The sequence below is a fragment of the Corylus avellana genome, chromosome 8, assembly GCF_965113065.1.
Source record: "Corylus avellana chromosome 8, dhCorAvel1.hap1.2, whole genome shotgun sequence".
Lineage (NCBI taxonomy): Eukaryota > Viridiplantae > Streptophyta > Magnoliopsida > Fagales > Betulaceae > Corylus > Corylus avellana.
In genome coordinates, this window is record NC_142497.1 from 6,557,365 (window position 1) to 6,579,863 (window position 22,499).

At 36.4% G+C, this 22,499-nt stretch overlaps 4 protein-coding genes across 4 annotated transcripts; all 4 read left to right on the forward strand.

Annotated features, from left to right (window-relative positions):
- The first annotated feature begins 1,201 nt into the window (after positions 1-1,201).
- LOC148584041 (GDSL esterase/lipase At5g22810-like) lies at positions 1,202-5,372 on the forward strand. The gene is made up of 5 exons (XM_088519240.1): positions 1,202-1,454; positions 2,043-2,170; positions 2,451-2,684; positions 3,317-3,572; positions 5,037-5,372. The coding sequence occupies exons 1-5, from the start codon at positions 1,202-1,204 to the stop codon at positions 5,228-5,230; spliced, it is 1,065 nt and encodes a 354-aa protein (XP_088375366.1). The 3' UTR covers positions 5,231-5,372.
- A 1,056-nt stretch (positions 5,373-6,428) lies between these two features.
- Positions 6,429-8,007, forward strand: LOC148584042 (uncharacterized). The gene is made up of 5 exons (XM_088519288.1): positions 6,429-6,506; positions 7,289-7,330; positions 7,433-7,559; positions 7,664-7,725; positions 7,842-8,007. The coding sequence occupies exons 1-5, from the start codon at positions 6,429-6,431 to the stop codon at positions 7,953-7,955; spliced, it is 423 nt and encodes a 140-aa protein (XP_088375414.1). The 3' UTR covers positions 7,956-8,007.
- Positions 8,008-10,184: 2,177 nt separating this feature from the next.
- LOC148584043 (GDSL esterase/lipase At5g22810-like) lies at positions 10,185-14,354 on the forward strand. The gene is made up of 5 exons (XM_088519239.1): positions 10,185-10,437; positions 11,025-11,152; positions 11,433-11,666; positions 12,299-12,554; positions 14,019-14,354. Exons 1-5 carry the CDS (start codon positions 10,185-10,187, stop codon positions 14,210-14,212), a joined length of 1,065 nt encoding a protein of 354 aa, XP_088375365.1. The 3' UTR covers positions 14,213-14,354.
- A 1,772-nt stretch (positions 14,355-16,126) lies between these two features.
- On the forward strand, positions 16,127-21,696 carry LOC132162807 (uncharacterized). The gene is made up of 4 exons (XM_088519289.1): positions 16,127-16,246; positions 21,174-21,300; positions 21,405-21,466; positions 21,583-21,696. The coding sequence occupies exons 1-4, from the start codon at positions 16,127-16,129 to the stop codon at positions 21,694-21,696; spliced, it is 423 nt and encodes a 140-aa protein (XP_088375415.1).
- Positions 21,697-22,499: the final 803 nt, after the last annotated feature.

The window sequence follows — 22,499 nt, forward strand, 5'->3', positions numbered from 1 at the left end:
GTCAAGTTTGTCGAATTAAGAATAAAATGCTCAAACTCGAAAAATAATTTATGATTTTTTTTAAAAAAAAAGAAAATCATTTTACGGAAATTAAAGAGTCTTTTAATATTTTTTGTTGACTATTATTTTTTGTCGCACCTAACACCTAAAAATACATAAAATATTTATCAAAAATCTTTTTTCAACCAAACATACTAAGAGCCTTAAGAAGTTCGTTCCTCTCATTTATAAAGCTTTCTCAACTTATGGGAATTAATTAGACCAGAGTATTGTGGATACTGATGCATGTTCGTCAATCATCTGTCCACAATACAAAAAAGAAAGAAGCGGGCCGAAGTTAAATCGAATTTTCTAAACAATTGACCATTTTTTTTTTTTCATTTCTTTCCTGAGCTCTCTCAAACAAAGGATTGCAATCATTTTGTAATGTGGACACATGAACGATTTGAAAGAAAACATAATCAAATGAATATATAAAACAATAGTAGAATAAAATAAAATAAACATATAGATTTTATAAAATTCCGTCTATAACATAATAAAATTTTAAAAGCTACTTTATACTCTTATTTAATTGATAATTTTACAATACAAAAGACTCTTATTTATAAGAGAATTGAGATAAATAATTATCAAACCTAATTTCAATTAATCCTATAAAATAGAAGTTGTCCAACAGCATTTTCTAAAAATTTTGTCATGTTTCTTGCAACATGAAATGACTTCTCAACCGACCATCTTTGTTTGCTTGGTGGTTAAAGTGTGTGTGATTAAAGTGTGTCATGTTTCTTGGAACATGCTCTCAACCAAGCATCTTTATTTGCTTGGTGGTTAAAGTGTGTGTGATTAAAGTGTGTCATGTTTCTTGGAACATGCTCTCAACCAACCATCTTTATTTGCTTGGTGGTTAAAGTGTGTGTGATTAAAGTGCGTCATGTTTCTTGGAACAAGCAGAGAGAGACTTCTCAACCGACCATCTTTGTTTTCTTGGAACATGCAGTGTCTTCTCAACCATCTTTGTTTGCATGGTGAGTAATGTGTGTTAAAATCAGAGGTTTAAAGGTTGGTCTCCAACCAGTTATTGCAGCCCTCCTTAAATTCCCACCTCCGTAACACACTACAACCCTCCTTAAATACCCAACTCCCTAACACACTACAACCAACTAAGATTATATATATATATATATATATTATAATTATAATGGGAATTCCAAGATCTTTCGTGGCTTCCGTTCTTCTTCTGTTTCTTCGGCTATTTGTGGCCAATGGGCAATATGGTGATGGGCAGTATGGGCCTGCAATGTACTTCTTCGGGGACTCCGGCTTTGATGTCGGGAACAATAACCACCTCTTTACTCTTGTCAAATCAAATTTCCCGCCGTATGGTCGAGACTTTCCGACCAAACAACCAACCGGGAGGTTCTGCAATGGAAAGCTTGCCTGTGACTTCGCTGGTTCATCTTTCTCAAATTCCTCAATTCAAAGTTTCTCGCTCTATTTTTTTTTTTTATTTTTATTTTTAATTTATCTGTTTATTATGATTTGCTTTATATCCGGGTATCCGGGGACTTGCCCTGACAAGTTTCTCGAGATACCAAGTGCAAAAAGCCCCTCCATCTAGATCGGGTAAACCTCAGGCTCTCACTCATAGGTGTTGCCCTAAGAAATTATTGATCAAAGGGGATGAAGCTAATTAGACCTAATGCTTGATGAAGTACCATGACCAAGTAGCTTACCACTCAAACCAACCAAAGACCAAACCACATTAAGAATAAGGGAGGCCGTACGTGGCACTCACTGATTTTCGAATATTCTTTTAATTTTTTTATTAAGTTAAATATGTGTAATTTTTGTTTAAAAATTAAGCCTAATCCTTCATTGCCCCCCAAAAATAAGAAATTCTAGTTGGGTCCCAAGATGAACCAACCCTTTGGGGTTAAAGTTTCTCTACTAATAGAAGTTTCTCTATTAATAATAATGCTTTCTACTGCTTCTTTAATGGAGTTCTCATTTGTGTGTTTTTTTTTTTTTTTTAATTACAGCTGAACGCCTAGAAATCCCTTATCCACAAGCTTATCTTAGCAGAGAAGCCAACGGAAATAACCTCTTGACCGGTGCAAACTTTGCTTCAGCTGCTTCTGGTTATTTTGATGCTACAGCCGAACTATATGTAAATACATTAACAAGAAAAAGAAATCTCTCTCATTCATATACATTAAATTATCATTTATTTCAAAAGTTTAAGTTGATAAAAATAGGTGAAATGCCCAACACATAAAATATTTAATTGAAACACAAACATGAATTCGAAGTCAGAGCCTAAACTCTTACTCTGATACAATGTTAAATAATTACTTATTCCAAAAGCTTAAGGAGGTAAAAATAAATAAATTTAATCATTTAATTTACATTCTAACAATATATATATGTTGTGAATTTTGGTGGTGTAGAATACGATCTCATTAAGTCAGCAGCTGGAGAACTACAGGGAGTACCAAAATAGGCTGGTGGAAATTGCAGGGAGATCAAATGCTTCAACAATAACATCTGATGCAGTCTACTATCTTAGTGCTGGGAGTAGTGACTTTCTTCAGAACTATTACATTGATCCTCTTCTTCAACTCGCCTTTACTTTTGATCGCTTCTCAGACATTCTCATGCAATCCTATACAAACTTCATCCAGGTCCTTCCTCATAGCAGTTCTCAAACATAGATTATAATTGCAATTTTTTAATTCATAAGATAGTAATTATAATTCAATGGGAATCCCCAATTGGTTGGGTACGCACTAGGGCATAGGTTCGAAATCCCCACACGAGTCTAATTAGTGTTAGCCAATTTGAGTTTTACTGATCTCTTAGAGGGATTAGGTAAAGCTATGACTCAACTGGGCTCGATGCGGTTTCTATGGTTTCTCATTGTTTACACCCCTCCCGTCGTTGGTTCCCAGCGAGTACGAACTATAATGGTCACACCCAAATAGAATAGCCAAAGCTGGTCACCCATCCTATCCTTTTAATTAGAAAGAAAGATAGTAATTCAATATGCTAGACATATTTTACCCAAAATTGGCTTTGTTTGATAGAATTTTTTTCTCCTCTATTTTATTTTCTTTGTTCCAAATAAAAAATGTTAACAAACACTCAAGTTTCTACTTTTATCTTTATATCTTTATGTCATATCATAACATTTCGATGTTAATCTATTACCACTAATAAATGGATTTTTATGTATGTTATTTGTAAGAAATAAGAAAATAAACAAATTCCTATGCATTCATTGACAAACAAATTAACATTTATTTATTTTTTACAGAGGTTATATGCGTTGGGAGCAAGGAGAGTTGGAGTGACAACACTGCCCCCAATGGGATGCCTGCCAGCAGCCATGACAATATTTGGTTTGGGTAGCAACGAGTGTCTAGAATGGTTAAACAATGATGCAATTTCCTTTAATGACAGGCTTAATGCCACATCTCGGAGGTTGCAAAATCAACTTTTTGGTCTCAAGTTGATTATCTTTGATATCTACCGACCTCTATACAATATTTCCACAAGTCCTACAGCATATGGTAAGTGGATTTGTTTTCTGGGTTGATGTAAGCATGCGATTGAATCGCAGGGAGTTAAATTTATTTTGGCAAATTGTAAAAAAGTTGTAGTTATAAGCCAAGTGAGAATGACCAAAAAAAAATTCCATACACTCTCTCTCTCTCTCTCTCTCTCTCTCTCTCATTTTTAGAGAGAGAACCTTCCAATCTTTTAGGGTTTGAGATTTTCTGCCTCCATGGTGAGACTCTTCCACCGCCTTGTGAGGCTGTTCTGGGGAAGGAGGGATCGCTTTCCTCCTCCCTCACGTTGTTCCTCCTCCTTTTTGCCTTTTTCTTCACTTTTTGTTCTTGCTTTTTTGCATTTCCCAATATCGCCCACCTCGATATGTTTTGACTACCACGTGCGTGCGTGTGGATCTTACTCGCTAAAGTGTGTTTCCTACGTGCCGGCCAGTGATGTCCGCCTTCCATGCCCCGGCCATTGCTGCTACTTGCTAGTTGTTTTGTTGTTGTTCTTTTTTTGTTGGATCCAAATTAGTTTTTATTGGTGCCTCTTTCACTTCAGCTTCATTATATTTGTTGTTACTATTTCCTAGCAGGAATTTGGGTAGAGTTGAAGGGTATTGCGACAGTCATGCCCCTGTTCGGGTTCCTTGGGGTTCGAATGGGGTTAAAGGGTATCGCAACAGTCATACCCCAACTTAAGTACTTTGTTTTTGTGCTAGTACTGCTTTATGCAGCCACTTCTGATAGGACCGTATCATTTTTGGATTCATTTTCTATTGTTTAATTGTTTTTTCTGCATTGTAATTTTCACTTGGGGTTTATTGTTGGGGAATCCACCCTTTTTGTTAAGTCTCACACTCTCTCTTCCTTTCAGATCGATCAAGAGTAGAAAAGACACTCCCTTGTAACATTTTCCTCAGTCAATTAGGGGAAGAGAAAAAAATGACAAAAAAAGAAGAAGAGTTAATTAAACAATTTGAACTAGACACCTAAAAGAAGTGCCTAGTCATTTTAGCATGGCGAAGCTGTGTTAGCCTTTACTACAACTCCGTTTGGTATGACTGAAAAGCGTGGTAAACTGAAAACATTTTTTAGTGACATAATAACCATTTTTAATCCCTTAAAATGGATTCTATTTTTTTAAACCCATAAACAATTTTTTGAGTTTCAACCTCTTTTTGCACGCATTCTATCTCGCAGTTCACTCTCCTCCACCGTCGGAAGTCTCATGGAGCCCCCACTAGAGTTTGCCACTGGCCATTTCCCGCTGCCATCACCAATTTTTCCTGCAAGCCAAACGCCAAAAATTGTTTTCATCTAATTTTTTTTCTTTCTAAAAAATCATTTTGACAAGCAGAAAATATTTTATGTCGAAACAAGGAGAGCCTAAAAGACTAAACCTTATTTTTTGGGATGAATTAAGAGACAAAGCTGATTGCATATTGATTGATTAATTTTCATAAATCTGGATGATTACAGGGTTTGCTGAGTCAAGGAAGGCTTGCTGTGGGACAGGTTTGCTAGAAACGTCAATTCTATGCAATCCGTTTTCTGTGGGGACGTGTGCTAATGCATCCGATTACGTCTTTTGGGACGGTTTCCATCCATCGGACGCTGCAAACAGATTTATTGCCGAATCTTTGCTCGAAAGCGGCATGCGGCTCATGAGCTAATCATACACATGCGCGCATCTACCGTAACATTACTCTTCTTAATTTGCTCTTCAACCCAGATGTTGTTGACGGTTAATTTGGTTAATTTATTTATATTTCTTGTGGTTTTGTTTGTAATAATGGAATATGGAGGGAAGAAGATGGAGATTTCAATGATTAGATATAATTCTATTCAAGTAATGATAAATTTATTCCTGTATTTCTTTTGTCATTATCTTCTGACAATAAAAGAAAATAAATACTTGCTTACAGTTTGTGTTATCTGCTTGGCTTATGCAGTCCGGACCAATTTTGTACCCATTGAGCAGAAAATATAAAAACAAAAAATAAAAAATGAGAAAGAAAATTAAAAAAAACTGGGTGCATTTGGGTTTACGACGCAAGCTCAAAATTTTAAAATTTCTTCCAGATTATATTTTTTTAGAAAATAGTCTCTCAAAAATTAATTGTTTTACTCCTGCAAAGTCTTTCTTTTAGCTCAAAATTTTTTACTTTTTACTGACTTTGGCATCAAAAGTATTATATCGACAAACTCAACAAGCCTTTTTTTTTTTCATGCTCATTCATTTTTCCTTTTAAAAGTAAAACCACCATTGAATTTATTTATGCTTACTGATCATTGCACTTACTGGGGGCAAGAATTTAATCCCAAGCAATTTGACTATTACAATTTTTTTTTTTTTTATTAAAATCTATTACTTTTATTTAGTTTGAAATTTTTTCTACTTTGTTTCTTATGACGAAGAAGAACATACATTTTAAAATTAAGAGAAAAAGTTGTTTTCTAAAAAATAAAATTCCTTGATCCTTTAAACAAAAATCAGTAAATAATTTGAACATATTGATTTTTAGTGTCTTAAAAGTAAGCTGTGTACAGCATTTTACAATTAAAAGGAGATTAGTGTCCAATTCAAAGTAACCAAAAAAGTATAATTTTATAAAAATTCAATAAAATTCTTTTATTGCAAAAAAAAAATAAAAAAATACACAACATGATTGGCTCTCTTGTTTTGGGTCAGACTTGACATTATCTCCCAATCATTTGTAGTCTGGTTTTGATAGTTTGCATGTTTCTTTGCAAATTTCGAGCGACGTCGTTTAGTCTCCATCATTTCCCTCCCAAAATCAAAACGCGCTGTTACATATACTGGCAATCTGGCTCTTTGGGTGAGGCGAGAGGTGAGAGAGAGAGAGAGAGATGGACGACAGCCTAGCAGCGCTAAAGCTGCTGTGCCCTCAGCTGAAGGATGCGACAAAAAGGGCGCCGCAGAACGCTATGACTTGTTGATATTTGTGACTTGAATAAGACAAGCCAATACACGTGGGGCCCATTGCAAGTTGCTGTTCAGCCTAGGAATACTTCTCCTTGTTGGATTCCTTATGTGGTGTCGTGCCTTTACACACCGACTTTGAGTCCTTGCCTTGGGAGGTTTTGGAGTACTTCTCTAACTTGTATTAGGAGTACTATTCTGACTTGGAGTTGGAGTCTTTGCCCAATATATAATGGCATGGTGCTGTGCGGCAAAGTGTAGAGCAAGAAGAAAGATAATATTTGCTTGTGTTCTAGTGTGCCAAAAACGTGAAGCGCCAAAGGGAGGAGAAAAAAAGAGAGAATTTGAGAGAAGGAGGTACAAGGGCAGCAATGGTGTTTTCTTCTTGGTGGTTTTTGGAGGAGCCAAAAACAAGTGATTAGAAGAAAAAAGGTGCTGCAGAGTGAGAGAAGAAAATAGAGATCAGCCGCCATCCGTTCCAGCAAAAGAAGAGTTTGTACATCTGTCTTTTGTATTCTATTTTGGGAATAATCTTTCTTGTGTAATAGTGAGATTTGGGTGTATTGGGGCTTTGGGATCTGAGTGATTTTCTCTCTACTATTTTTGTACTCCATCTTTTGATAGTGAATTTTCTCCGGGTCGTCTCCGCCAGTGGATGTAGGCTTGTTAAGCCGAACCACTTAAATCTTTGTGTCGTGTGTGATTTGATTGCCTAATCTATGTTATTCCGCATTCTTCTTATTTTTCACATCTCACGGGTCTTGGGAAATAGGATTAATTTCCTAACATGACTCTCGGTGGCGTCCTGTTCCAACGCGCCTGGTTACAGGTTCTCGCTCTCTCTCTCTCTCTCTCTCTCTCTTGTTTTCCCAAAACACCTTTCCCATTTTACTATGCAATTCTCTATTCCGAATCAATTTCAGTATCTCAGGGCGTTTTGGTCTCAGCCCCCGAGGAAAACAACAACGTAGAAGAGCCGTTGCTTCTTGAGAATAGCACCGGTGTCGTCAAGCTCTCCCTCAACTCCGCCGACTTCCGTCTGCGCCCTTGGAAGACCGGTACCAAAATTTTCACTCTCCGGTGGCGTATTATAGCATTTCCGAGAAATAGCTGCTGAATTTGATTGTTTTTCTCATCCTCTCTATGTTTCTTTGTACTACAGGGATGTGTGTGATGGTTATTGGAGGATATAGTGCAGGTGCAGTTGAGCCCCCAGTGATCAAGGTACAAAGTTGTTTGCTCATTATTGGATGAAAACAATTGTAGAATAGTGAAAGAGCAAAATATTGAACAGAATTTTCACCGTTGCAAATATTTGGGCATTGTGTATTTGATATTAGGTTCACAAGATTGTTGATCTTTCAACGATCCCGGATCGAGAGGCGATGTGGAATCTTGAAGTTATGGAGGCATACAAACTGTTCTACGGCCCCCTAGTTGAAGAACTTGTGTGATTCTGTCAGACCATCTCTTAGAGAGAGCAACACTTTCAGTCAAGATTGATGCTTTTCGGCCAATCACTAAGAAGTCATCATAAATGAAGATTGTGAAACATTTGGGATATTTCGCTTCATTTATAATTTGACATGTAGAATTCTCTCAAACCTCAAAGTCCAAAGTTGTGTCGGTTTTCAAGTGTCCTAATACAAATTTGTAGTCTCTATTACAATGAAACGACAAACATGAGAGACTTAATTCTCACTCATTTCCTTTTTCCAATGTTCTGATTGTCTGTGGTCTGCCAACAAGAAAGTGCCAAAAGTGCAGAGTCGATTCAAGGTACACAAAAGCTCAGAATGATATTTGCTTTTCAAGCATATTCCATCCCGAGAAACTAGTGTATTGCATTAAACAGGCAAATGTTTTGGATAATATGAATCTGGTTGCTTAAAAGATCCGCTTGACTTCTACCTGCAAAACTAACAACGTAAAAGTGACGCCGGGGGCATCGACCGATCATCATTTTCATGTACGAGGCACAAATTCGATCTCTTGCAATATTGTATTGACAGCTAAATTTCAATGTTCCTAGCAGAATTTATGAAAAAATGTATTCCTCCTTGCAATATTTTTTACAAGAGTTTTCTCTGCTGTGATTGAACAGGGCCATACATCTCGAAAGTAGGACGCATATGGCGATACGAAAAATTTCATTCCTTGAAGGACTATGCAGCATTACATCTGTGATCAAGGTTTAGCACTAATGAATGATGTATTTATAAAACATGTATAAAAATAAGTTTAATTGATATGCCATATTGACACATGAAATGGGCAGAGGCAAGTAGCAATGTGTTGGTATCCAGTCATGCCAATAGACGTATCAGAAAACACAGAGCAGCAAGAACATGATCAGGACTGTAAACTTGCAGAGCTGTTTTTAGATTAGTTTCTTGGATTTTACAGCAAGTTGGCCTCGGTAGGTCCCAACCAAATTCCGAGGAGTCCCGAAGATGTCCTAGCGGGGTCCTTGTGACATTCCGGTCAAGTTTGTCGAATTAAGAATAAAATGCTCAAACTCGAAAAATAATTTATGATTTTTTTTTAAAAAAAGAAAATCATTTTACGGAAATTAAAGAGTCTTTTAATATTTTTTGTTGACTATTATTTTTTGTCGCACCTAACACCTAAAAATACATAAAATATTTATCAAAAATCTTTTTTCAACCAAACATACTAAGAGCCTTAAGAAGTTCGTTCCTCTCATTTATAAAGCTTTCTCAACTTATGGGAATTAATTAGACCAGAGTATTGTGGATACTGATGCATGTTCGTCAATCATCTGTCCACAATACAAAAAAGAAAGAAGCGGGCCGAAGTTAAATCGAATTTTCTAAACAATTGACCATTTTTTTTTTTTCATTTCTTTCCTGAGCTCTCTCAAACAAAGGATTGCAATCATTTTGTAATGTGGACACATGAACGATTTGAAAGAAAACATAATCAAATGAATATATAAAACAATAGTAGAATAAAATAAAATAAACATATAGATTTTATAAAATTCCGTCTATAACATAATAAAATTTTAAAAGCTACTTTATACTCTTATTTAATTGATAATTTTACAATACAAAAGACTCTTATTTATAAGAGAATTGAGATAAATAATTATCAAACCTAATTTCAATTAATCCTATAAAATAGAAGTTGTCCAACAGCATTTTCTAAAAATTTTGTCATGTTTCTTGCAACATGAAATGACTTCTCAACCGACCATCTTTGTTTGCTTGGTGGTTAAAGTGTGTGTGATTAAAGTGTGTCATGTTTCTTGGAACATGCTCTCAACCAAGCATCTTTATTTGCTTGGTGGTTAAAGTGTGTGTGATTAAAGTGTGTCATGTTTCTTGGAACATGCTCTCAACCAACCATCTTTATTTGCTTGGTGGTTAAAGTGTGTGTGATTAAAGTGCGTCATGTTTCTTGGAACAAGCAGAGAGAGACTTCTCAACCGACCATCTTTGTTTTCTTGGAACATGCAGTGTCTTCTCAACCATCTTTGTTTGCATGGTGAGTAATGTGTGTTAAAATCAGAGGTTTAAAGGTTGGTCTCCAACCAGTTATTGCAGCCCTCCTTAAATTCCCACCTCCGTAACACACTACAACCCTCCTTAAATACCCAACTCCCTAACACACTACAACCAACTAAGATTATATATATATATATATATATTATAATTATAATGGGAATTCCAAGATCTTTCGTGGCTTCCGTTCTTCTTCTGTTTCTTCGGCTATTTGTGGCCAATGGGCAATATGGTGATGGGCAGTATGGGCCTGCAATGTACTTCTTCGGGGACTCCGGCTTTGATGTCGGGAACAATAACCACCTCTTTACTCTTGTCAAATCAAATTTCCCGCCGTATGGTCGAGACTTTCCGACCAAACAACCAACCGGGAGGTTCTGCAATGGAAAGCTTGCCTGTGACTTCGCTGGTTCATCTTTCTCAAATTCCTCAATTCAAAGTTTCTCGCTCTATTTTTTTATTTTATTTTTATTTTTAATTTATCTGTTTATTATGATTTGCTTTATATCCGGGTATCCAGGGACTTGCCCTGACAAGTTTCTCGAGATACCAAGTGCAAAAAGCCCCTCCATCTAGATCGGGTAAACCTCAGGCTCTCACTCATAGGTGTTGCCCTAAGAAATTATTGATCAAAGGGGATGAAGCTAATTAGACCTAATGCTTGATGAAGTACCATGACCAAGTAGCTTACCACTCAAACCAACCAAAGACCAAACCACATTAAGAATAAGGGAGGCCGTACGTGGCACTCACTGATTTTCGAATATTCTTTTAATTTTTTTATTAAGTTAAATATGTGTAATTTTTGTTTAAAAATTAAGCCTAATCCTTCATTGCCCCCCAAAAATAAGAAATTCTAGTTGGGTCCCAAGATGAACCAACCCTTTGGGGTTAAAGTTTCTCTACTAATAGAAGTTTCTCTATTAATAATAATGCTTTCTACTGCTTCTTTAATGGAGTTCTCATTTGTGTGTTTTTTTTTTTTTTTAATTACAGCTGAACGCCTAGAAATCCCTTATCCACAAGCTTATCTTAGCAGAGAAGCCAACGGAAATAACCTCTTGACCGGTGCAAACTTTGCTTCAGCTGCTTCTGGTTATTTTGATGCTACAGCCGAACTATATGTAAATACATTAACAAGAAAAAGAAATCTCTCTCATTCATATACATTAAATTATCATTTATTTCAAAAGTTTAAGTTGATAAAAATAGGTGAAATGCCCAACACATAAAATATTTAATTGAAACACAAACATGAATTCGAAGTCAGAGCCTAAACTCTTACTCTGATACAATGTTAAATAATTACTTATTCCAAAAGCTTAAGGAGGTAAAAATAAATAAATTTAATCATTTAATTTACATTCTAACAATATATATATGTTGTGAATTTTGGTGGTGTAGAATACGATCTCATTAAGTCAGCAGCTGGAGAACTACAGGGAGTACCAAAATAGGCTGGTGGAAATTGCAGGGAGATCAAATGCTTCAACAATAACATCTGATGCAGTCTACTATCTTAGTGCTGGGAGTAGTGACTTTCTTCAGAACTATTACATTGATCCTCTTCTTCAACTCGCCTTTACTTTTGATCGCTTCTCAGACATTCTCATGCAATCCTATACAAACTTCATCCAGGTCCTTCCTCATAGCAGTTCTCAAACATAGATTATAATTGCAATTTTTTAATTCATAAGATAGTAATTATAATTCAATGGGAATCCCCAATTGGTTGGGTACGCACTAGGGCATAGGTTCGAAATCCCCACACGAGTCTAATTAGTGTTAGCCAATTTGAGTTTTACTGATCTCTTAGAGGGATTAGGTAAAGCTATGACTCAACTGGGCTCGATGCGGTTTCTATGGTTTCTCATTGTTTACACCCCTCCCGTCGTTGGTTCCCAGCGAGTACGAACTATAATGGTCACACCCAAATAGAATAGCCAAAGCTGGTCACCCATCCTATCCTTTTAATTAGAAAGAAAGATAGTAATTCAATATGCTAGACATATTTTACCCAAAATTGGCTTTGTTTGATAGAATTTTTTTCTCCTCTATTTTATTTTCTTTGTTCCAAATAAAAAATGTTAACAAACACTCAAGTTTCTACTTTTATCTTTATATCTTTATGTCATATCATAACATTTCGATGTTAATCTATTACCACTAATAAATGGATTTTTATGTATGTTATTTGTAAGAAATAAGAAAATAAACAAATTCCTATGCATTCATTGACAAACAAATTAACATTTATTTATTTTTTACAGAGGTTATATGCGTTGGGAGCAAGGAGAGTTGGAGTGACAACACTGCCCCCAATGGGATGCCTGCCAGCAGCCATGACAATATTTGGTTTGGGTAGCAACGAGTGTCTAGAATGGTTAAACAATGATGCAATTTCCTTTAATGACAGGCTTAATGCCACATCTCGGAGGTTGCAAAATCAACTTTTTGGTCTCAAGTTGATTATCTTTGATATCTACCGACCTCTATACAATATTTCCACAAGTCCTACAGCATATGGTAAGTGGATTTGTTTTCTGGGTTGATGTAAGCATGCGATTGAATCGCAGGGAGTTAAATTTATTTTGGCAAATTGTAAAAAAGTTGTAGTTATAAGCCAAGTGAGAATGACCAAAAAAAAATTCCATACACTCTCTCTCTCTCTCTCTCTCTCTCTCTCTCATTTTTAGAGAGAGAACCTTCCAATCTTTTAGGGTTTGAGATTTTCTGCCTCCATGGTGAGACTCTTCCACCGCCTTGTGAGGCTGTTCTGGGGAAGGAGGGATCGCTTTCCTCCTCCCTCACGTTGTTCCTCCTCCTTTTTGCCTTTTTCTTCACTTTTTGTTCTTGCTTTTTTGCATTTCCCAATATCGCCCACCTCGATATGTTTTGACTACCACGTGCGTGCGTGTGGATCTTACTCGCTAAAGTGTGTTTCCTACGTGCCGGCCAGTGATGTCCGCCTTCCATGCCCCGGCCATTGCTGCTACTTGCTAGTTGTTTTGTTGTTGTTCTTTTTTTGTTGGATCCAAATTAGTTTTTATTGGTGCCTCTTTCACTTCAGCTTCATTATATTTGTTGTTACTATTTCCTAGCAGGAATTTGGGTAGAGTTGAAGGGTATTGCGACAGTCATGCCCCTGTTCGGGTTCCTTGGGGTTCGAATGGGGTTAAAGGGTATCGCAACAGTCATACCCCAACTTAAGTACTTTGTTTTTGTGCTAGTACTGCTTTATGCAGCCACTTCTGATAGGACCGTATCATTTTTGGATTCATTTTCTATTGTTTAATTGTTTTTTCTGCATTGTAATTTTCACTTGGGGTTTATTGTTGGGGAATCCACCCTTTTTGTTAAGTCTCACACTCTCTCTTCCTTTCAGATCGATCAAGAGTAGAAAAGACACTCCCTTGTAACATTTTCCTCAGTCAATTAGGGGAAGAGAAAAAAATGACAAAAAAAGAAGAAGAGTTAATTAAACAATTTGAACTAGACACCTAAAAGAAGTGCCTAGTCATTTTAGCATGGCGAAGCTGTGTTAGCCTTTACTACAACTCCGTTTGGTATGACTGAAAAGCGTGGTAAACTGAAAACATTTTTTAGTGACATAATAACCATTTTTAATCCCTTAAAATGGATTCTATTTTTTTAAACCCATAAACAATTTTTTGAGTTTCAACCTCTTTTTGCACGCATTCTATCTCGCAGTTCACTCTCCTCCACCGTCGGAAGTCTCATGGAGCCCCCACTAGAGTTTGCCACTGGCCATTTCCCGCTGCCATCACCAATTTTTCCTGCAAGCCAAACGCCAAAAATTGTTTTCATCTAATTTTTTTTCTTTCTAAAAAATCATTTTGACAAGCAGAAAATATTTTATGTCGAAACAAGGAGAGCCTAAAAGACTAAACCTTATTTTTTGGGATGAATTAAGAGACAAAGCTGATTGCATATTGATTGATTAATTTTCATAAATCTGGATGATTACAGGGTTTGCTGAGTCAAGGAAGGCTTGCTGTGGGACAGGTTTGCTAGAAACGTCAATTCTATGCAATCCGTTTTCTGTGGGGACGTGTGCTAATGCATCCGATTACGTCTTTTGGGACGGTTTCCATCCATCGGACGCTGCAAACAGATTTATTGCCGAATCTTTGCTCGAAAGCGGCATGCGGCTCATGAGCTAATCATACACATGCGCGCATCTACCGTAACATTACTCTTCTTAATTTGCTCTTCAACCCAGATGTTGTTGACGGTTAATTTGGTTAATTTATTTATATTTCTTGTGGTTTTGTTTGTAATAATGGAATATGGAGGGAAGAAGATGGAGATTTCAATGATTAGATATAATTCTATTCAAGTAATGATAAATTTATTCCTGTATTTCTTTTGTCATTATCTTCTGACAATAAAAGAAAATAAATACTTGCTTACAGTTTGTGTTATCTGCTTGGCTTATGCAGTCCGGACCAATTTTGTACCCATTGAGCAGAAAATATAAAAACAAAAAATAAAAAATGAGAAAGAAAATTAAAAAAAACTGGGTGCATTTGGGTTTACGACGCAAGCTCAAAATTTTAAAATTTCTTCCAGATTATATTTTTTTAGAAAATAGTCTCTCAAAAATTAATTGTTTTACTCCTGCAAAGTCTTTCTTTTAGCTCAAAATTTTTTACTTTTTACTGACTTTGGCATCAAAAGTATTATATCGACAAACTCAACAAGCCTTTTTTTTTTTCATGCTCATTCATTTTTCCTTTTAAAAGTAAAACCACCATTGAATTTATTTATGCTTACTGATCATTGCACTTACTGGGGGCAAGAATTTAATCCCAAGCAATTTGACTATTACAATTTTTTTTTTTTTTATTAAAATCTATTACTTTTATTTAGTTTGAAATTTTTTCTACTTTGTTTCTTATGACGAAGAAGAACATACATTTTAAAATTAAGAGAAAAAGTTGTTTTCTAAAAAATAAAATTCCTTGATCCTTTAAACAAAAATCAGTAAATAATTTGAACATATTGATTTTTAGTGTCTTAAAAGTAAGCTGTGGCATTTTACAATTAAAAGGAGATTAGTGTCCAATTCAAAGTAACCAAAAAAGTATAATTTTATAAAAATTCAATAAAATTCTTTTATTGCAAAAAAAAATAAAAAAATACACAACATGATTGGCTCTCTTGTTTTGGGTCAGACTTGACATTATCTCCCAATCATTTGTAGTCTGGTTTTGATAGTTTGCATGTTTCTTTGCAAATTTCGAGCGACGTCGTTTAGTCTCCATCATTTCCCTCCCAAAATCAAAACGCGCTGTTACATATACTGGCAATCTGGCTCTTTGGGTGAGGCGAGAGGTGAGAGAGAGAGAGAGAGATGGACGACAGCCTAGCAGCGCTAAAGCTGCTGTGCCCTCAGCTGAAGGATGCGACAAAAAGGGCGCCGCAGAACGCTATGACTTGTTGATATTTGTGACTTGAATAAGACAAGTCAATACACGTGGGGCCCATTGCAAGTTGCTGTTCAGCCTAGGAATACTTCTCCTTGTTGGATTCCTTATGTGGTGTCGTGCCTTTACACACCGACTTTGAGTCCTTGCCTTGGGAGGTTTTGGAGTACTTCTCTAACTTGTATTAGGAGTACTATTCTGACTTGGAGTTGGAGTCTTTGCCCAATATATAATGGCATGGTGCTGTGCGGCAAAGTGTAGAGCAAAAAGAAAGATAATATTTGCTTGTGTTCTAGTGTGCCAAAAACGTGAAGCGCCAAAGGGAGGAGAAAAAAAGAGAGATTAGTGTCCAATTCAAAGTAACCAAAAAAGTATAATTTTATAAAAATTCAATAAAATTCTTTTTTTGAAAAAAAAAAAAAAAAAAATACACAACATGATTGGCTCTCTTGTTTTGGGTCAGACTTGACATTATCTCCCAATCATTTGTAGTCTGGCTTTGATAGTTTGCATGTTTCTTTGCAACTTTCGAGCGACGTCGTTTAGTCTCCATCGTTTCCCTCCCAAAATCAAAACGCGCTGTTACATGTACTGGCAATCTGGCTCTTTGGGTGAGGCGAGAGGTGAGAAATTGAGAGAGAGAGAGAGATGGACAACAGCCTAGCAGCGCTAAAGCTGCTGTGCGCTCAGCTGAAGGATGCGACAAAAAGGGCGCCGCAGAACGCTATGACTCTTGGTGGCATCCTCTTCCAACGCGCCTGGTTACAGGTTCTCGCTCTGTCTCTCTCTCTTGTTTTCCCAAAGCACCCTTCCCATTTTACTATGTGAAAAACTCTATACAGATAAATATCACAATTTTATGCGGAATTAACGGTTATTTATCAAAGCAAACAATCACCAAAATTTGAACATTTTTGTAAACGTTCTAAAAGTAAAACCTCTCCGGGGTAGCCAAACCCAGGAAATCACTATCAAAAGATTATCCAGTGATTATAGACACTAGGAACACTTACAATCCTTTGCAAGACCTTAACTCTGTAAGATCGACAAGCCTCCAACTTATATCATCGCTCACAATCTTTTTCAACGTGATTCTCCTTTATCGGACCTTTTGCGAAAGACTTCAATTAAGCACACAATCAAAACTAACAAAAATCCTCTAAGAGGAATCAATTTGGCTTGCAGCAAAATAATCACTCAAGCACAGCCTCACACGAACTCTTTGGGGGTGAAAATTTGTGCCTCTCTCCTCTATAATGATGTATATATACCCCCGACAAAACCCTAGACCTAACCCACTTAAAATCACGTTTTTGGGCCTAAAACTTACGGGGTGTCCGGACAGGTTAATGGGCTGTCCGGACAGGGCTTTACGGAGCAGAAACTGAGTTTCTGGAAATGCGGTCCAGACCCGGGGAAGGCCTGTCCGGATAGGGCATGCAATCAGCATTTTGGAAATGCTGTCCAGCCTTGATCAACAGCTCCGATCGATGGGCGTTTGTGGTCCGATTGAGCTGAAATTGTGCAGGGACGTCCATAACATATGAGTCTACATTATGAACGGTGGAGATTGGATTCTGAGCATTCTATATCAGTGTTTGAGCCCATAAACAGTAACATCTGCATTTTGGAACTGAATTAAGCTAACACAAGAACTAACAAACCCCCTTTGGCAATTCAGTGACAAAACCAAAATGTCGAGCCAATCCCATCTTCTCCCCATATTTACTCCCCCTTTTTGTCACAGAATGACAAAAGGTCTTCATGTTTCATGAAACACTTCACAAAATACATCAAGGCATATGTGGAACAAGAAGACATAAATAAAACTCATGATAAAAAAAATGACGTAGGATGCATGATCACAAAGAAACATCAGCAAAACTCCCCCTCAATATATGACTTAATTAACAACGAGAAACTGGAAATGCAAAACATGTTTCTCCCGCTCAAAAGTCAAATGAACACATATGATACACACATCAACGACTCATGTATTTCAACAATGAATACCTCAAACATGCTCAAAATATGCAAAATATACATGAGATTAAAAATGGCAAGGAACTCATAATGCTTAACCCAAGCAAAAGACACAATGTTCCATTTAAACAATGCTTGTTTGGTGTGTGTGTGTAAGCCATTCAAAGAGAAAAATGGTCAACTTACAAAATGAGGAGAAAGTTTCACCAAAATGAGGTTTTGACAAGTATATCAAATCAAAAGTCAAACCTTATTATACTAGGGCCTAGTCACTCTCATCCTATACATTTCTCTTTGTAAAACAATTTGCACAAGTTTGACACAGTGAAATAAATTCATTTTGGAATATGAACTTTTGATTTTATTTGTTTATTTTTCTCTTTGAGAAAGTGTCCTTAAACTTTTGGTGCTTATCACAAAAGAGAAAACAGGAATTTTTAAGCTCTAGGTTCAACTAGCATATGGTCAATTTGAAAAATATGACTAATCAAAAACTTCATATGGTTACCTAACAGATCTCACAAATAAAGCGAAACAAAACCTCAATTTAAGCTTAAATGTGCACAAGAGATAAAGCATAGGCAAAATGTACCACATAAGCTCAGGCTTTAGGTAACCACAAAAACAAGTCCATTGACACAAATTTTCATCTCATGCATATTAAGAACATTCCAAGATGCAATGAATTAAATCCATGAAAGCAACATGAGAAATTAATGGACTATCTAGGTGCATAAGACAAAAGAAAGAAAAGAAAACAATCAAAGTAACATATTTTTGTCTTTTTGAAATTTTTTACAAAAGAAATGCACATGAACGAAAACAAATTCAAAACAAAAAAAAAAAAAATGCAATGAAAAACGAAAAACAACATGCTCTAGGATATGCAAAGATATGCAAGAAAATCAATCCTAGGCATGTGGGTGACTCACCTAACATAAGGTGAGATCATCACCACTCCCCCTCAAGGGGTGAATGGTATCATCATTCCTAACCCAAACTTGAGAAATCTTAGGTCTAGACTTATGACTTTGCTCAAACTTATCTAGCCTAGACAACACTTCTCTCATCATTATGACCAAACCCTCACTTTCTTTCCTAGAATAGGAATTTTCATTTATATGCACATGAGGTTTAAAATTAAAATAGTGGGGTCGAATGTAACCCACTTTTCCACAGTGATGACATGTAGGGACAAACCTTTGAGAAGGTAATTTCCTAGGAGGATGCACGACTCTAGGTGTAGGGTAAGATACATGAGGCTCAATGTAGATTTTCTTACCTTTCTTACCTTGAGGAGTCGGAGCAACTACTTGCTTTTCTTCACTTGAAGATTCTTCTATTTTCACTGGTTTAACAAAAACAGTTTTTGAAGTAGAAGCACGGTTAGAAGACAAAGAAGCAGTTTTATCAAATCCTAAGCCAGATCTGTCGCTAGAATGCTTTTGAATATGCAACATTTTACCAAGCTTTTCACTAGAGAATTTACTCAAGTGATTTCTAGATGCAATCATATCATTTTGAAGGGATTTATTTTTAGCAATTAACACATGATTTTCAGATTTGAGAGTATTGCAAATAGCATGTGAATTACTCAAAGATTTCAACAAATTACCCCTTTCAAGCTCAAGATTCTTAAAATCCTTAACAATTTTCAAGTTAGTATTTCTAAGCATAGAAAAATTTTCCATTAAATTGTTAAAGGAGTTTTGAAGATCATTAACCCTATTTGATTCATTATCAGAGGCAGACTGAACATCTGATTGATTAGAATCATCAGAATCATGGGATGCAACAAAAGCCATATAATTAGGAGTTTCTTCCTCATTGGTGTCACTCAAGGTAATATTGAAGGCTTTTTGGTCTTTTAGCTTATTACTCTTGAGATTAGCACAATCATTGTGAACACGACCATAGCCAGAACACTCATAACATTTTAGACCACATGGGTCTCTTTCATTTCTTTCCTGAGTACTTCTTTTTGTTTTCCAAATCTCTTGGAAATTCTATGTTCATTCTTATAAAACTTTCTAGCTATCAAGGCAAGTTCCTCATCATCTGGTGATTCCTCATTAGATAACTCATCAAAGTTCTTCCTAAGAGTTCTAAGGGCAAGATCCTTATTTTTCCTAGGTTGAGGCAAAGAAAACTCATAAGTCTGAAATGCACCAACTAACTCTTCTATCCTCATGGTTTCCAGATTAGTGCATGACTCAATGGCTGTTACCTTCATTCTGAATCTTTCAGGGAGTGATCTCATGACCTTTCTAATAATCTTAGTGTCAGAAACTTTCTTTCCTAGATTTATCATGGAATTTCTAATTTCACTAAGTTTACCAAAGAAATCATTAAATGTCTCATCCTCTAACATTTTAATTTCCTCAAACTTAGAAACTAACATTTGAAGTTTTGAAGCTTTAACAAGATTTGTTCCTTCATAAGTAGTTTCTAGGTTCTCCCATGCATCTTTGGCACTATCACAATTTGAAATTCTGCAGAACTCAGTTTGTGAAATTGCCAACAATAAAGCATTCATAGCTTTGTCATTCGCTATACGAGTTTGTTTTTCATCATTAGACCATTCAGCTGTCGGCTTATCTAGAGCTTTAAATCCAGATTCAATGACATGTCAAACGTCTATAGATTTTAAGAAAAATCTCATACGGGACTTCTAATAGCCATAATTTGATCCATCAAAATTAGGCACAGTGTTAAAGGTTTGAGACATCTTAAACAAGAAACAAAGATCACACTCAGGAATTTAATCCTTCACAGAGTGAACTCGCTCTGATACCAATTGAAAAACTCTATACAGATAAACATCACAATTTTATGCGAAATTAACTGTTATTTATCAAAGCAAACAATCACCAAAATTTGAACAATCACACACAAAGATTTTGGTGACGAAGAGGAAACCTTTTAGAAAATGTTCTAAAAGTAAAACCTCTCCGAGGCAACCAAACCTAGGAAATCACTATCAAAAGATTATCAAGAGATTACAAACACTAGGAACACTTACAACCCTTTGCAAGACCTTGACTCTATAAGATCGACTAGCCTCCAACTTGTCTCCTCGCTCACAATCTTCTTCAACGTGATTCTCCTTTATCGGACCCTTTCGATAGACTTCAATTAAGCATACAATCAAAACTAACAAAAATCCTCTAAGTGGAATCAATTTGGCTCACAACAAAATAATCACTCAAGCACAGCCTCAGACGAACTCTCTGGGGGTGAAAATTTGTATCTCTCTCTTCTATAATGATGTATATATACCCCCGACAAAACCCTAGACCTAACCCACTTAAAATCACGTTTTTGGGCCTAAAACTTATGGGGTGTTCGGACAGCCCACTAACCTGTCCGGACAGGGCTTTACGGAGTAGAAACTGAGTTTCTGGAAATGTGGCCCGGACCTGGGGAAGGCTAGTCTGGACAGGGCATGCAATCAGCATTCTAGAAATGTTGTCCAGCCTTGGACAGGGCATGCAATCAGCGATTGGTGTTTGTGGTCCGATTGAGCTGAAATTTTGCAGGGACGTTCATAACATATGAATCTACATTATGAACGGTGGAGATTGGATTCTGAGCATTCTATATCAGTGTTTGAGCCTATGAACAGTAACCTCTGCATTTTGGAATTGAATTAAGCCAACACAAAAACTAACACTATGCAATTCTCTATTTCGAATCAATTTCTGTATCTCAGGGCGTTCTGGTCTCAGCCCCCGACGAAAACAACAACATAGAAGCGCCGTTGTTTCTCGAGAACAGCACCAGTGTCGTCAAGCTCTCCCTCAACTCTGCCGACTTTTGTTTGCACCCTTGGAAGACCGGTACCAAAATTTTCACTATCTGGCGGCGTATTATAGCATTTCTGAGAAATAGATGCTAAATTTGATTGTTTTTCTCACCCTCTCTATGTTTCTTTGTACTACAAGGATGTGTGTGATGGTTATTGGAGAATATAGTGCAGGTGCAGTTGAGCCCCCAGTGATCAAGGTACAAAGTTGTTTTCTCATTGTTGGATGAAAACAATTGTAGAATAATGAAAGAGCAAAATTTTGAAAAGAATTTTCACCGTTGCAAATATTTGGGCATTGTGTATTTGATATTAGGTTCACAAGATTGTTGATCTTTCAGCGATCCTGGATCGAGAGGCGATGTGGTATCTTGAAGTTATGGAGGCATACAAACTATTCTACGGCCCCCTAGTTGAAGAATTTGTGTGATTCTGTCAGACCATCTCTCAGGGAGAGCAACACTTTCAGTCAAGGTTGATGCTTTTCGGCCAATCACTAAGAAGTCATCATAAATGAAGATTGTGAAACATTTGGGATATTTCGCTTCATTTATAATTTGACATGTAGAATTCTCTCAAACCTCAAAGGCCAAAGTTGTGTCGGTTTTCAAGTGTTCTAATACAAATTTGTAGTCTCTATTACAATGAAACGACAAACATGAGAGATTTAATTCTCACTCATTTCCTTTTTACAATGTTCTGATGTTCTGTGGTTTGCCAGCAACAAAGTGCCAAAAGTGCAGAGTCGATTGAAGGTACACAAAAGCTCATAATGATATTTGCTTTTCAAGCATATTCCATCCCCACAAACTAGTGTATTGCATTAAACAGCCAAATGTTTTGGATAATATGCATCTGGTTGCTTAAAAGATTCACTTGACTTCTACTTGCAAAACTAACAACGTAAAAGTGAGGCCGGGGGCATCGACTGATCATCATTTTCATGTACGAGGCACAAATTCGATCTCTTGAAATCTTGTATTGACAGCTAAATTTCAATGTTCCTAGCAGAATTTATGAAAAAATGTATTCCTCCTTGCAATATTTTTACAAGAGTTTTCTCTGCTGTGATTGAACGGGGCCATACATCTCGAAAGTAGGACGCATATGGTGATACGAAAAATTTCATTCCTTGAAGGACTATGCAGCATTACATCTGTGATCAAGGATTAGCACTCATGAATGATGTATTTATAAAATATGTATAAAAATAATTTTAATTGATATGTCATA